We start from the raw sequence: 17,348 nt of genomic DNA, 5'->3' as shown, positions 1-17,348 counted from the left end.
AAGCAAACAGAATACGATGGGAGGGTCACGTGCTAAGATCAAGTGACGAAAGACTTCTGAACGCCACATTCTGGGAAAGGCCCGATGGAAAAAGGTCAGTTGGTCGCCCAAGAAAGAGATGGAAGGACGCAGTAGCCAGTGATCTATGCAAAATGGGAGTACAGCAATGGGAAATAGCTGCTCAGGACCGACAACAATGGAGGGAAATAGTAAACGCGGCCAAGACTCACATAGAGTTGTAGAGCCAAATGATGATGATGAGTATTTATTATAATCAGCTACTGAAGAAATAGGAGTAGGGGTAGACCAAGACAGATTGTGGGTTGGTGTGGATTTAAAGTCCTGCTTTAAATTAAGTCCCTTTGCTGATATATATGTTTAAAGCAAAGGCACCAAACTGGCGTAATGATTACCCTACTTAGAGAGATGGAACATAAAGAAGAAAGCATCGCCAAAAAATTATTGGAAACATATGACTGGCCAACCACCAAACTAAGGGCTACCTACAACATGTGTACATTCGAGAAACAGTGAAGTGTAAGACATGCTTGTGATCGAAGCCCAGAGATTCCCGAAATTTGTGCCGGTGATCATCATCATCAATGGTACTACAGCCCTATGAAAGAGCCTCGACTTTCCCAAGTCTATTACGCCAGTCAGTCCTATCCATTGCCAACCGTTGCCAGTTTGCTGCGCCTATTTTTCTCCCATCCTCATCTACACCTAGAGTTGTACAAGTTTGACTTGAATGTTTGAAATTGACTTGAGTTTGACATAATTTCAAGTCAAACTCAAGTCAAACCTTCTGACAAATAATTCAAGTCAAGTCAAACTGGTCCATAGTTACAGGTTTGAATATTCAAACTGTTTGTCAAACTAGTTTGAGAGTTTGAAAAATAATTTATTTAGTAATTTAGTGGATATACTTTTTTGTCGAGTTAGATGCTAGTTACCGATGACAAAATTGATGATATAGTACTGATAGCCAGAAAAGTACAAGAATTAAAAGAAATAATAAAAAGACTAGAGACTATAGCGAGAAAGAAGGGGATATACATAAATGAAGAAAATACTAAATATATAGAATGAATAGAACGAGAATACCTACAAGGACAATACAGGACAATAAGCACAGAAAGAAAATCATATAAATTCGAAGAAGTAGAATTATACCAATATCTAGGAGCGATATTCACTAGGAGACCAAATATGAAAGATGAAAACCAAGCGAGAAATATGGCTGGTAATCGTTGTATCTTTGCTCTAAACAACTTAAGAAGTAAAAACATATCTAGAAAGGCTAAGATTGAAAATAGACAGTGATAACACCTATAGCATTATATGCCAGTGAAACACGGACAATGAACAAATCCGAACAAGTCATGCTGAAAGTGTGGGAAAGAAAAGTATTCAGGAAAATATTTGTAGGAAAGCTATGAAATGGAATGTGGATAAAAATACCAAATGTAGAACTAGATCTATGGGGAACCGAATATAGAAGGGATCAGGGATCGTCAAATTACAAAGACTGAGGTGGTTGGGACATATCCAAAGGATGACAAACACATGACTTCCCAAAATAATACTAACGGGAGGAAAAAGAGGAAAGAAGAAGAAAAGTAGACCGAAAACCAGATGGAAGAAAGATGTTAAAAGAGACATAGAAGAAATTAAAATCACAAATTGAAAAAATAAACCATCAAACAGGAGAGAATGGAAAAGAAAAGTAAACCAAACTATGGGCATTCTAGGCCTGGAGAGCTAAATTATATATTTACATCTGAGTACATAATGTGTAAAGACTTTCTACGTCTTCTGGTAAAACCACATTCCTATAAGTATATAGAAATTACCATGATGTCGATAAAATTACAACATCCACAGTGGACCTACTCTAAGATGGTAAAATTACTATTGAAAGTTTGAAATATTGAGTTAAAATATGCTATAAAATTAAATGTAACTAAAAAATTCTGGTGCTACTATAGCATGCGTTCTCTGCGCATATCTATTGCAGTGCTATTATATTGTAGTGTGCAGAATAATCCAATTTTGTGGCTTATTCCAAACTAAAATAGTAAATTGATATGACAGAGTATTAATTACATTACATTTAATTAACAGTTAAAATAATAATTCTCATAATTTATGCGTTTTATTCACTTTGTAGAATTTCAAGATTTGTAGAATTTCAAGATTTTTGCCGGCACTATAATTATGTGTCGTAGACCGCAAGCCATAGCAGAAACGGATATTCGTTTGATTTTTGAACAGCAATAAAGCACTTGAGTCAGAATTCTCGTTTAAGGGATGCAATTAAAAAAGATAAACTGGAATTTGTCAATGGATAGTTGAGATATATTTATGAGAGTGTTTGTACTATTTCTTTTATCTAAGGGCCAGGTCGAAAACGCTGGTGGCATATGGTGTCAAGCTGTCAGTTCGCTCCAAAACGTACAATACAGAAGTATTTTTTAAAATTCAACAGTTAAATAATCTACCTCTTAAAGTTAAGCGTCCACAGACCCGCATCGTACGCATCGTACGCAACGGATTTTAGTTTGACAATAGATAATGCGATCGGTACGATGCGGATCAGTGGACGCAGTTACATAAGATTCTGTACAAGGCAAACTAAAATCCGTTGCGTACGATGCGTACGATGCGGGTCTGTGGACGCTTGCCTTAAAGGTTGTTTTCCTTTTTACATCATTATATAGACCAGTAAGAATCTGCGAAAAAACGTCTATTTTTGGATGTGAGAGGTGGCATTCGGATTTTTGCTGATAAAGTTAGGTGACACCTTCAGTAATAATAATTGACTTATGCTCCTTCTCAAATATGCCCGCAACATTAATAAAAAAAATTAAAATATTTAAAAATTTCGAAAAACATCGATTTTTTTCTGCTTTCTTTGCTTATAACTTTAAAACGATTCGTTTTGGAACAAAGTCGTAGAGAAATAAAATAAAGATAATTGAATTTTGTAGGTATGATATACGACTGGTAAAAAATGTCTTAAGTTATTACCTTTTCTGCAATATAGCAATAAACACAAAATAATGGGGCAAAATAAGTCTGTTTTTATTCAATATTTTTTAACCACTTTGGTGGCACTTAGAACCTTAGTAATTCGCTTAGGAAATTCTTTGTAACATACTTAAATCGTGTACCAAATTTCATTAAAATCGACCTAATAAATTTTGTATAATAAATTTGCAATCTAAATGTTTTTAAAAAAGTTCAAATTTTTTAAAATCTTTCTGAACAAAAAGTAGACCATTTAGAAGTTGGCTAATTTTTTACATATAAAGAGGTGCTCTACCTATCTAATATACTGTACATAATTAAAATCGGATTATTTAAGGGGCCTCAGCAATGTTTTAAATTTATTAACAATTTTTTGGCTTATAAACAAATAGCTTTGTTTAATAATAAAAAAATTAATTTTTAGCAATGCAAATAATTAAAACCGGTATAATTTGACTTAAACTTTCAAATGCTGTCAGCAGAATTGCTATTTTATTTTTTAATCAAACGTTATTCGCGTTCAAAAATTGCAATTTCTCGATTTTTTGAAAGTTCCACCGCGTTTATCTCGAAAACTATGCATCCTACGAAAAAACTTGTAAGAATATTTTTTGCTTAGAATTACCCAAGAAATACAAAAAAAATTTTTATTTTGCGGAAAATCGATGTTATGTGATTCCTCAAGTTCTTTGTTTATAACAATCTTATCGACATCCGGATCAACTGTGACCCAAAAAATTCATGTTATACGGGTCAAAATACATAAAAAAACTTGGGTGAGTCCATCTAAATAAAGGAGCCCGTAGCACCCAAATTTGGTGTACAGCTTTAGCACATTACAAAAATTTTCTAAGCGAATTAGGAAGGTTCCAAGTGTAACCTAAGTGATGGAAAATCATTGAATAAGGACAGGCTTGTTTTGCCCCCTTATTTTATATTTATTGCTATTTTGAAGCAAGGGTGATAAATTAAGATATTTTTAACCAATCGCATCTGATATAAAATTTAATTATCTTTGTTTTATTTATATACGACTTTATTCTAAAATGAATAGCTTTTAGCAAAAAAAGTAGAAAAAAAAACGAAATTTTTTGAAATTTTTAAATATTTTATTTTTTTTTATTAATGTTCCGGGCATATTGGAGAAGGAGCATAATTCAATTATTATTAACGAAGTTAATAATAAGGGGTAGGCGGTATAATACCGCCTACCCCTGATGATTATATTTCATATAAAAAAAAATATTTAAAAATAATTGAGTAATAATAATAGGGTTATTGGTTTTATGTCTATAATTGAATTTTTTTTCAGATACAGTCTACAAATGTTATGTTTGGGTTTAAATTTTAAATATATTGACCTATCTATATGCATTAAGTTTTCTAAATTATCCAAACTTATAAACTAGCGCGTTTATAAGCTGTTAGCTCGTACGTAGAGGGGATATTTACAAATTCGCGAGCGCCAGTAGTGACAAGTCTGTAAACGTTTACTGGAAATTTGACATAAACGTCAAAGTGATTAATTTAAAATTAAAAATTAAAACATTAATTATAAAAAATATTAGTTGGTCAAAGTTGTGGTATATATTTTTACCTTAAATATACTTACGTTTTAAATACTGAATATGTTCCGTAATATGTAATTATAAATTAATCTATTAATCTTAGCGCCATCTACACGATAATTGTGAAAGTATCTGAAGTAAGAAATTAATATTTCATCAATAGAACGTCAAAATGATTTGTAAAATCTTAAAAAAATCCGTTACAATTTAATTACTTTTTTGTGTTGTAAATATTAAGCTATAACAATTAAATAATAAATTTAAAAATTACCGGTGAAAGTTGCATTACTAATCCGCTAGGAGCGACACCAGCGAAGCTTAGAGCGTATAGGGTTTTATTTGTCTGTCTGTGGTTTAAGTATTATATTATCAGGTAATACATTTCAATGTTTATTGAAATTTATTTTTTTGTCTTGTTGGGGGGGGGGGGAGGGGGGAATTTCTCCTATTTTTCCTCCGTAGATCCGCCACTGACACATTATCTCACAAAGCACACACTTCACAACGAACGTAACTGAACACAATATGGTATTCAAACTTCAAACTGTTTGAAGAAGTTTGATTTCAAGTCAAACCTAAAGATATTGAAATCAAGTCAAGTCAAACTTTTTTACAAAATAAGTTTGGTTTTCAAGTCAAGTCAAGTTTGTTGAGTAAAATCAAACTAGTTTGACTTGATGCATCTCTATCTACACCATATCCTTCCATCTAAGTTTTGGCCTACCCCTATTTCTACTTCTCACAGGTTGTGACATAAGAATTCCTCTAGGAGGGTTGTTATGCTGTGATCTTGCTAGATGTCCTGCTTATCTTAGTCTTTAATTTCTTATAAGAGATACTACGTCTTTACCACCAAATATATGTTTATATCTGTGGTATACCTCGTAGTTGTACCTCCTCCTCCAAATACCATTTTCACAGATGCCACCGAATATTGCTGTCAGGATCCTTCGTTCCAATATAAGCCGAAGGCCCTCCGAAAAGGAGGTTTGGCGTTGGGGTTTAGTACCCAACCCCGTAAAAATCCATAGTTACGAAATCTAAAGTTAAAGATGTGCCGGTGATAGGTTTGTAAATTATCACCTACTAGGTAGGTAAATAGGTACCTACCCGAGAAACGTTGATCTTTTGATGACTTCTAGAATTCTAGAATATATTTATATCTACGGTTTGCTTATTAGAAGTCGAATTTTTTTATTTATAGAGTTAGTCTAAGTACAAGAGCAAATAAGAGAAGTAGAGGCAGACCACGAACCAGATGGACTGATGATATCAAGTGAATGACTGCCTACGAGTACGAATGGATGCAAAAAACAAAAGAACAGACGGACACACGGACACAGAATGAGAATGAACAGAATGGACATACCTAAGGGAGGCTTACATCCGACCATAGATGAAATGGCTGTTGTTGATGGTGATGATACTTGTTGGTGAATACATCTTAACAAACAGTTATGCAGGTAAATATAAGTTGTAAATAAATAGTGCATATAAAAAACGTGTATTTTAAGTACCTACCTAAATGTCTTATTTGAATTATCTAACTCCTATGCTGCTTGAAACTATATAAAATGATAACACCTGTAACAAAAGTTTTGGAAAAAAAACTGAGGCGTTCAACAACCTATTTTGGCTTGATTTACATTTTTCTAGATTTATTGAAATAAAAGCATTTAAAAACTGTCATAATAAATATTTCTAAATGTTCCCCCAATCCAACATATTTTTATTCTTTTTGTTGAAGATTTGTTTCATGAATTGAAAGAAGTCCAAAAACAAACACGATTTGTGGTGCAAAAATTTTTACATAAATTTAGAAAGAAGTCAGTTTTGCAAATGTCGACATCTATACACAACAAAAGAAGACATATCCTTTTGCCGTTTGTCAATAGAGGGCAACACTATACCACCTTTTCATAAAATACGATTTAATCGAGTTTTGTGATTTTTTTATCAAAACTTGAATTACAAGTGTTATTTAAATTAAATTAAAAAAAATCATACTTCGTAAAAACTATCATTCTTAAAATATCATACATAACATAGATATAACAATTGATTATTTACAAAAAATTGTATAACATCCTGTATTTGCCTTTTTGTACCGAAATTACAATAACAGGAAAACAATATTACTCTACTAAAATCAGTAAAGAGGTAAACTAAAAAATCCAAATACTTTCAGGTTATATGGAACATGTTAAACCTTTTGGGATCATTTACAACTTTTCTCAGGCATAAAAAAAATTATATTGTATCCAACTGACAACAAAATAGTATCATTTTGTTCGAAAAATGTAAATCGGTAAGATCTACAATAATATAATAATAATTATATAACGAAACTTGCTTGGACCTAATTTTAGGAATAGAATCATAACATGTAAAGAATACTAGTCATTTTTAGAATTGTAGTTAATTCCAGAATTAGCCAGGCTTTAATGATGATATAAATCCTCATCTCCTGAATAGGTAAATTTGGTTTCAGCAAGATGGAGCAGCTCCTCGTTATATTCGAGGCGTTTGTAAGTTTCTCGATAATAATTTCCAAATCGTTGGATTGGAAGAGGAGATGTCGAATGACCAGCAAAATCTCCGGATTTAACACCTCTAGATTATTTTTTATGGGGACATTTAAAATGCAAAGTGTAGGTACATAGGCCACAGACTATCCAAGAACTGGAAGACATAATTATAGAAGAGGTATATCCCAGGCAACCAAGTGACGTCATATAAAGTTGAGAAAACGTCAGTTTTTGGTTGAATATAACACGTGTTTGAACATTCCGTCATATAGACGTCGTTTGTAGGTGATTTTAAATACGTAAGATTAATGACGTTAAAATTACGTTTCAAAAACGTTTTAATTTCAGACAGCCGTCTGACGTCACAAAATTGGGAGGAGCTTGCTTGTTTGTATTCACTCCAAACAATTTCGTTTAGGTGTAACGCTAAATGTTCACCAGAAATTTTTTCTCATTTATTGTTTACGCGGTCTGTGTCTTGTGTGAACAAAATAAGACTTTTCATTTAGATATTTAGTTGAAGAAACGTGTTAATTAAGAGATTTTTATGCGTTTTTGCTCAGTGAGTTAGTTTAATGCAGTAATTCTTCTTGACAACTATTTGTGGTTTATTTGTTTTTAATTAAGCGTTAAATGAAGATATCAGGACAGCGTTAAATTAAGATATTAAGTATGCTGGATAATTTGTTAATAAATTATTTATTAGTTTCATATATATGTTGTTTCAGTTTTGACACAGTAAGTATGAAAAAAAAAATAGGTATATATAACTAGTGAAAATTCTATAATGTGAGGGCTGGTTCAATCATGCAGAATCAATGTTGCTTCTAGCGCACAAGCGATCTTAAACAAGTGGTAGTATATCTTCGACACATGAGACGTAGTCATATAGGTTTCATGTTACCTATCTTTTATACTATTTTGAAACATCTGAAAGAGGTCACTTTTTGAATTTATTAAAGACGTGATTTTACCCACGTATAAAGGTCGTCATCTTTTTGACGTTTGAAAATCGTCACAATCTCGACGTGAAAAAAACGTAGATACGATTACGTTTTATAATTGTCACAATTATGACGTCAAATCGATGAGACAAAAACACGTGATTTTCAACGTTAGTACTACGTCATAGAAACACGTCAATTGGACATTTTTATTACGTGTTATCTACGTTATAAAAACGTCGTTTGGTTGCCTGGGATATTGTATAAATCCGACAAATCACAAATAATTAGATGTTTAAGTTTACCAATTTACTGTATATTCATCTTAAACATGTATTCTTATCCATAAAAACTATCTACCCATTATATCGGCTATAGTAAACCCTGTCATCCGTGGAGGCGGATTCTGTGGAGGCGGCGGTTGAGGCGGAGCTTCGCTCTTCTTCATGCTCAAGTCGCTGGCTACGTTGTTATTGGCGTTTGAGCTTGGCTCTGGAATCGACTTTGGAATGCCGGACATTCCTGGTCCGAAGATGACTGACGTGCCGGTATCGGGAGGCTTCAGCACTGCTGGTGAGCCCATGATAATGCCGGGGTTTCCTCTGATGCCCGGGTGGTATGCTCGGAGGTTCATTGGTGGGGTCATTGGTCGCATGGAGCTAAAAATACAAATTGTATTAATGAATGTACTTAAACTTCAATTAGTAAAAAACTAATGCACATCAGTATAAATTTAAGTATCAAGTATAAACCAAGTGTATACCAGTAAAAGAACCTTAGTTCTTTTACTGAAGTTCGTTCAGAATAATGCATTTGTTTGTTTTTGTTGATACTATTTTGTTGTTAACTAAGTATTATGTTTTTTACGGGATCTTTTACGGCGTTACGTAGTTTTTATGGTCTTTTCGTAAATTGAACCGCACTCTCTCATTTAAAGGTCACTGAGAAGACACAAAGGCAAAGATTTCCTCAAGAAATAATATAATATTTAAGCTAACTGGAACAAGTTAAAGATCTCAGCCAGTTGTGCCAAGTACATCAGCTATACCTTTGTGTTCGTCTAATGCCGCGTCCACACTGGTAAAAATTTGCGTTGAACCAGCTGTTCGTCGCAAATATTTGCGTGCTCGAGGTAAATTGTGCTAGTGTGTACGTGTTCGTCGCATAAATCGGACGCAACAATTTTCGACGCACACAACGCACACGCTCCATCATTTCTCGGTTTTCGAGCGAAGATCAAAATTATTTGAGCACCGCGTCCTCACTGGTAAAAATTTACGACGCAAATTCTTGCGACGAACCATTAGTTTAATACGCAAGAAAAAATTTACCAATGCGGACGCGGCATTAAAGTCTAAACCACACTGCCGGGAATAAAATTCTGGCGCTTGAAACCTAGTACCATACCGGTTGTCTGAAATTGTTCCTCCAAACATCAGAATGAAAATTAGTTCTGAGACCGGGAAGAAGAAGGAAGAGAGTGACACTGAAATCTGGTAGGAGCTTCATAAGTACCACGACTCTGATTGAAACCACCGCTGGATGTGATCTATAGCTTTGGTTTGTAGAGAAGTATCAGTTGCTGGTGCTTTAAGACCAAAACAAGAAATGGCTAAAGGTCATCAATGCAACCTACACCAAATGAAGGTATCTAAATAGACTCAGAACCGGCACGTCATGGTGCAGGTAAGGGCAGGGGACGATTGCGCCGATGGTACCTGCTATAATCCAGTCTAAATAAACGGTCCTTTAAGCTGTAGGCACGATTGCGCCGATAGCAGATTTAATCCTAGGGTACGAGACAAAGCTTTTGTTACTTCCATCTTAATATTTTGAACTTTATACATGTTTTAAAACGAAATCAAACAAATGTTTACGTTAAACTAAATAGTATTCACAACCTCAAAAATAATTTCGAACAAAAATATATATATAAAGAACGTTTAAAGTTATTATGAGCATGAATTGAAAAACATAAAGGTGGTAAAATAAGTAGATTCGATTTTGTAAAGTCAGCTTTAATTTCAGTAATTAGGTGTGTGTAGAGATAAGTCTGTGAGTGTCTATTCTTAAAATAAAATCTTATATCTTCGTTTATTTTTAACTATATACCTAAATTATCGGCGAGCAATCATGCCCTCAGCTGAACGTACCTACCTCCGGTAAATCGGCGCAATCATCCCTTACCCGCAGGGGGGCTAAAACTTAAAAAGATGGGGCTATACAGAAGATGAAAAGTGTGACTGGTGCGAATTGCAAAATTCTGAACATCTATTAGTTTTATATTTACTTTCTGCTTCTGCCTCCCTTTATAGTTTCTATTTATGCAGACTTTCTTATTCACTTTTAATTTCTGTCCATCCTATGAGCTAATCTACTTTTGTAGAGAGCTTTACACATTAAAACACTAGACAAACATAAAAAAAGAGACACAAAGTATTTTTAGCGCTGAAAGCATTTTTACTCAACTTTAAACAGTACCAACCATTAAAAACACTTTTATTACGGAAGTTTATTATGTTTATTGCACATAAAACGTGAAATAAAAACAACCTTCATCGAAAAGATTATAAGATAGATAATATTCAAAAATGTGCAGCAACCGTTGTGCTAAGAAGGCGTTTACAAAGTGCGTCTTTGTCCACACCTGCTACTTTCTTGGTGCTTCCTGAAGTACGTACTTAGCAATTATTATGTAAAAGCAGATGTGCTATTTACATTGTTTTAAGAACAGGAAGAAATGAATAAGGATATAATATACAGGGTGTCCCAAAAGCAAAAGTAGCGGGACAGTCAAATATTTCGGGAAATGAACATCGGATCGAAAAACTGAAAAATATCAATCATTTTCAAAAATCTATCCAATGACACCAAACACCAACCCCCACTACACTCCCTGGAGGTGGGGTAGGGGTAGCTTTAAAATCTGAAAAATAGAACCCATTTTTTACTGCAAATTTAGATGCCTTACGTAAAAATACGCAACTTTTATTCGAGACATTTTTTAGAAATATGGATAGATGGCGCAATAATCGGACAAAACGATTTATCGTGATACCCTAGGTAAATTATAGAAACAGTCTAATATCTCGAGAAATACACTGCCAAATGAAAAACCAAAAACACGCGTTTTATATTTTTCAAAAACCTATCGAATTACACCAAACACGACCCCCCACTCCACACCCTAAAGATGAAGTGAGGGGTAACTTTAAAATATTAAATAGGAACCCCCTTTTTATTGCAGATTTGGATTCTCCATGAAAAAATAAGGAACATTTATTCAAGACATTTTTTAGAATTGTTGATAGATAGCGCTATAATCGGAAAAATACGATTTATTAGCGCCATCTATCAACAAATGTAAAAAGTGTATCGAATACACGTTACTTATTTTTTCACGAGGAATCCAAAACTGCAATAAAAAACTGGGATTTATACTTAAGATTTTAGAGTTAGCCTCCTATTAGGTCTAGATCCCGCGTACGAAAAATAGTTGATTAATAGCAAGCTGAAAATTTGTTAATAGCTTAAGGGTGTCTAGTCGCACAAACTTTGATATATGGGAACACTGGAACAGGGGAAGTTTTAATTGTGGAACAGTTTAAAAATTTGGAACGGTCAGACCACGAAAACGTCACATGTATTTTGTCCGACAGAACTTCCCATTGATTTGTTACCCTTTCATTAAACTCTCATGTTAAAATCAGGCTGCTATTTATCACCAAATGGGCATGATAATGAGTGGAACACGTAGAACATGTCAAATGACAGAAATTATTACAAGTGATAAATAGCAGTCTGATTTTTGCATGAGAGTTTAATGAAAGGGTAACAAATCAATTGGAAGTTCTGTCGGACAAAATACATGTGACGTTTTCGTGGTCTGACCGTTCCAAATTTTTAAACTGTTCCACAATTAAAACTTCCCCTGTTCCAGTGTTCCCATATATCAAAGTTTGTGCGACTAGACACCCTTAAGCTATTAACAAATTTTCAACTTGATATTAATGAACTTTTTTTTTCATACGCGGGATCCAGACCTATCCTCCATAACTTCAGGGTTGGAGGAGGTCGTGTTTATCATTGGATAGGTTCTGGAAAAATATTAAAAACGTGGATTTTGGTTTTAAACATTTTGAAAATTGATGCTAGGTATATAAAAAAATCCAGAATTTACCCATTAAAGGTACCTACCCCATAAAAGTCGCAGGGAAAAAAAACCTACTTGTGGCCGTTAGGTCACCGAAAAGTCCAAAAACAAAATACATGTGGAAGAATTACAACTTTTTACAGTCGATTGTGCTCTATACTCTATATAATATTGAACAGTTCAGTTCTATTTTTTGTATTATAATTTATTATTTTATTTTTAAATTTATTATATAAAATGTATTGATAAATATCACTACAGCTTTAAGAGATGGGAAATCATTAGTTATTATGAATATTTTGTCAAGAACTAGTTGGTTCTGTATTTATTTGAATAATACAAACTCTTCATTAGAATTCATTTTGTCTTTCGGTGCAATTTTTCATCTTCTACCTCTGAAGAACTGAATTTATAATAATAACCTTGCACATCATTTTATAATTTCCTAAATTCTCTGTTTAAACAATAATATACCTCTGTGCTTTGAACACTGGCTTGTGCAGATCTTCGCTTCGGTGGTATTGTTCCCAGTGCAGTGACCCAGTTTTACCATGGGTTTGAGAAGAATGGATACACGTTTCATCCATGTTAAATATGAGTCGATTTTCTTCTCTGTAGTGTGTAATATTTTCAATAATATTGTTGAAGATTACTATAGAAGTATACTCGTCCAACGTAGCAAAAGTAGAAAATCGCGATATGGAACGAAGAATACTAAATGTAGGATCTGAAACTACTAACGAGGAAATAATAAATAACTTAAAACAGATGAAAAATCGAAAAACTCCTGGAGTAGACTAAGAGCCGCTATAGGTGAAATTTCTTAATCATTTTAGGCACGATGGGACCCTATAACTTAAATAGTAGAACCTAAAAGAAAACGTTTGAACACTGTGCCGTCACTTTTCAGTGGCACATGCGTCGACAGTGGCGCATCAAACTTTCCACTTATGGACGGGATACATAAATTAAAAGTTACCCTCCCTTACTAACAGAATTATTTTTTTTTATTTTTTTAAGTTCTATGTGATTGACACATAGGATTCAGCGTAATTTTAACCCACCACCCCCTTCCCCCACCATCAAAAACTTCATTTTTCGTTTTTATTTTTTTTTTTTTGGTGGGATGCAATCAATTTTAAAATTTCAAAAAATCCACACGCATAGCTGAGGCTTTTATAAAACATGCCTATTTTTTATAGACCCATAAGTAGAGTGTACATAACCTCAAAAAATTAAAAGAAATTTTTTTTTTCAAAAAAGCGTATAACTTTTTTTGAGGAATAGCTGCAAGTCTATTTTTTTAAATCTTGTGTGTTTTATCAAAGACTATATTTTTAATTTTTTTCAGATTTTTCCTTAAGGCTCCCCACCTTCAAAAATCCGAAAAACTGTTTTTTGGGGGGTTTTGGGGGATTTTCCCTATTTTATAGACTTCATAATATATCAAATCAATTTTATTTTAATAGGTTATATGTAACTTAAAGTAACTGAGTCCTTTAAAATATCTAAAAATCATAAAAACACGTTAAAACCCCCCCAAAACCCCCTTAAAAAACAGTTTTCTGGATTTTTGAAGGTGACCAGCGTTACAGAAAAATCTGAAAAAAATCAGAAATATAGTGTTTGATAAAATACACAAGACTAAGAAAAAATTAGATCTGCAGCTATCCCCAAAAAAAGTTAATACTTTTTTCCAAAATAAAAATTTTAAAATTTTTTTGAGGTTATGTACACTCAACTTACAGGTCTATAAAAAATAGACGTGTCTTATAAAAGCCTTAGCTATGCTTGTGAATTTTTTGAAATTTTAAAATTGATTGCATCCCACCAAAAAAAAATAAAATCGAAAAATAAAGTTTTTGATGGTGGGGGCAGGGAGAAGGGGGTGGTGGGTTAAAATTACGATGAATCTTATGTCTTAATCACATAGAACTTAAAAAAATGAAAAAAATTAAATTCTGGTAATGAGGGAGGGTATTTTTTAATTTATGTATCCCGTCCATAAGTGGAAAGTTTGATGCGCCACTGTAGACGCATGTGCCACTGAAAAGTGACGGCACAGTGCTCAAACGTTTTCTTTTAGGTTCTACTATTTAAGTTATAGGGTCCCGTCGTGCCTAAAATGATTAAGAAATTTCACCTATAGCGGCTCTTAGTCTAGAGGTGACGGAAAACAAAAGAGCAGGAGGCAGTTAAAATGTTAATGAACAAGTGCCTCTTTGGGGGTGGCTACTCCAGCTTTTTGACAAAATGCGCGCAGGTAGGCGCGCGATTACTTTTACTACACAAGAAAGGAGACAAACACAGACTAATAAGCCACATCCGTTCAAACTGCGTAATAACATAATTACCAACAGACTATCACATCAATTCGAAGAAGAATTTGCTGAAGAAGAATGACATTGTGCAATATTCCTACAAAAATTTCTGAAAAGCACTTGTATATCAGTGTTTCCATTAGACTTGCTGCATAAAAATAATTACAATTGCTATTACCTCCCACGTTTGTTCAGACAAGACTTTGCCCCTAATCTTCATTAAAAATCTATGTAATTAGTTTAAAAACTTAAATAAATCACAATAACAGCTCTTTCAATACAGGCAAACTAAAAAACAATCTTGTTGCTGTCCACTGCGCATTGGAGGTGATACCTAATATTAAAAAGACCACGTCTCAAGCTATATTAGAGAGATATCGAAACCGTCGTTTGGTAATAAAAGATCCTTTATTTTGACACTTTTGACATATAAGCATGGTTATCTATGTCAAAATAAAGGATCTTTTATTAAAGGACGATGTTAAATAGGGTTTCGATATCTCTCTATTATTTGACGTTAGCCAATAATTCGCATACACTTTTAGGCCAGGGTAATAAGACAAAAATATACCCTGTTCGTGACACTTCAACAGCCAGGGTACTGAAGCGTTTTTTCGACAGGACAGGTGATACCTATAAGAACAAATTGTAACTGTTTCCTGCGTAGGATCTGGCGGCCATTTTTATTTATAAACAATTTAATGTCAAAAAACGGCCTTTTTCCTTTTTATTAGAATCAATGGAAAACATTAAGACATGGTTTTCTTAGTACAAACATCTTCGAGGGAATGGAAAAAGCTTTAAAATGGCATATTACAAAGTTTGATATACTCATTTATTGTTAATATAATCATTGCGAAAAAAGGTCAAAATAGCAAAAAAATTAATTTCGAAATAACCATTATAAAAATAAGAGTACAGCTTTGAAATTTGTACAGCCCAAATGAGGGCTTTTTGGTGCTTAATACGTGATAAAAATTTCAAAGCGATTTACTTAATTGTTTAAATTTTATTCAAATTGTTTATCCCAGAGAGCTTTTTTTTTGCAATAACATAAGTCAAAAAAAATGATTTTAGAACCATTCTACAGGTGTCAAAGGAAAGAGCATGAGTTAAACTTTCAAACTGGTTTAAAAAAAGTAAATAAAAATACATTTATTAGTAATAAATAATTATACAAAAGTATCGTCAATTCTTCCTTATAAACTTTTTGAAAAACTTTTTCCAAAAAAATCTATTTTTTTACCGTGTTTTAGGTGCACAACTACCAAGTGATGTTATGTATATATGATAATTGATGAAAAATTGTAATAAATATATATAATTTGTAATATAAAAAAATAAAAAGTTTATGAGGAAAAATTGACCATACTTTTGCAGAATTATTTATTACTAATAAATGCATTTTTTATTCACTTTTTTTAAACTAATTTGGCTCATGCTCTTTCATTTGATACCTATAGAATGGTTCTAATATTATTTTTTTTTTCTGACTTATGTTATTGCAAAAAAAGCTCTCTGGGATAAACAATTTGAATAAAATTTAAACAATTGAATGAATCGCTTTGAAATTTTTATCACATATTAAGCACCAAAGAACCCTCATTTGACAAAAATTTCAAAGCTGTACACTATTTTTAAAATAGTTATTGCGAAACTAATTTTTTTGCTATTTCGACCTTTTTTCGCAATTATATTTAGTCCGTTCTTTAACGGTAAAATATTGCAAAACCTCTATATTTTAAAGAATCGCTTGGATTGACATGAAATTTGGCATACACATAGCTAACAAGTCAAAGAAAAAAAGTGATATTGTGCCGATATGTGCTTTTGCCCTGGGGGTGGTTCTCACCCCCCTCTTGGAGGTGAAAAAATATTCGTCCAAATAAAGTCAGGAAATGGATAAACTGGCTAATTTTAAGTAACTTTTGTTCTATAGAGTTTTTTCACTAAGTCAATACTTTTCGAGTTATTTGGCAGTGAATATGTTAATTTTTTCAACAAAATAACCACGCTTTTGGACGGTTTTTCGTAAATAACTCAAATAGTAAGTATTTTGTCGAAAAAGCATTCTCAGCAAAAATATAGCCTGTAAAAAATTTTAAAAAATGGTGTATATATCACGTCTCTACACCCAGTAGAAGCAGAGTTATAGCTAATGAAAAATAGGTTCATATTCGTCAAATTCCAAATGGAATACTTTAACGTGAAATAACCAAAAATGAAGCACATTTCGGGGAAAACTCATTACAACTTATTTAAAGTGTTTAAAAAAAAGCTTCATTTTTATTTTATAAAAAAAATTTTTAGCATCAAAATTAAACAAGTTACGCTCAAAATAAAGTTAGTCCCTTTTGGTTTTGGTAAACAAATCGAGAAAATCACCCCCTAATTAGTATCTTAAATGAACTTAATCGTTACGACTTCACAAGTTTTTTGACTCATGTATATATTGTTTATATGATCTGTAAGTTTCATCGGTTCAAAGTCCTTATTATTGAAAGGGCTGTAGTTAAAAGGGGTTGAACGAGTCACTGATCACGAATGTATGCAAATTTAGAAACACCAAATCTTAATCAATTTTTGTCTAACAGAAAAACAAAAAAATACATGATATTCAGAAAAGCAAATCTGACTTTTTTTGTTTTTCGAGATTTTTGGTATCCCTAACAATTTTTAAGTTATTTTGAAAAAAATCATATTTTTCAAAATTTAAATTTTTAAAAATTTTAATTTGAAACCAAATTTTTTCAAAAATAAGCACTTTGAATCGATGAAACTTACAGATCATATAAACACAACAT

The 17,348-nt window shown here is 32.8% G+C and overlaps 1 protein-coding gene across 1 annotated transcript in view; it reads right to left on the bottom strand.

Moving 5' to 3' along the window:
- Window positions 1-480: 480 nt before the first annotated feature.
- The window catches only part of LOC114329696 (protein bowel-like), a 210,074-nt gene continuing 193,206 nt past the window's right edge, over window positions 481-17,348 (bottom strand). Inside the window, exons 6-7 of the mRNA XM_050656788.1 lie at window positions 5,294-8,729; window positions 481-723 (exon numbers count right to left, since the gene is read on the bottom strand). Of these exons, the coding sequence (XP_050512745.1) occupies window positions 8,423-8,729 (307 nt within the window). The 3' untranslated portion in view covers window positions 481-723; window positions 5,294-8,422. The remainder of the gene's footprint in view (window positions 724-5,293; window positions 8,730-17,348) is intronic.

This window comes from Diabrotica virgifera, chromosome 7 (genome assembly GCF_917563875.1).
Source record: "Diabrotica virgifera virgifera chromosome 7, PGI_DIABVI_V3a".
NCBI lineage: Eukaryota > Metazoa > Arthropoda > Insecta > Coleoptera > Chrysomelidae > Diabrotica > Diabrotica virgifera.
Note: the sequence above shows the minus strand (reverse complement) of the source record. Positions and strands in the feature narration are given on the sequence as shown.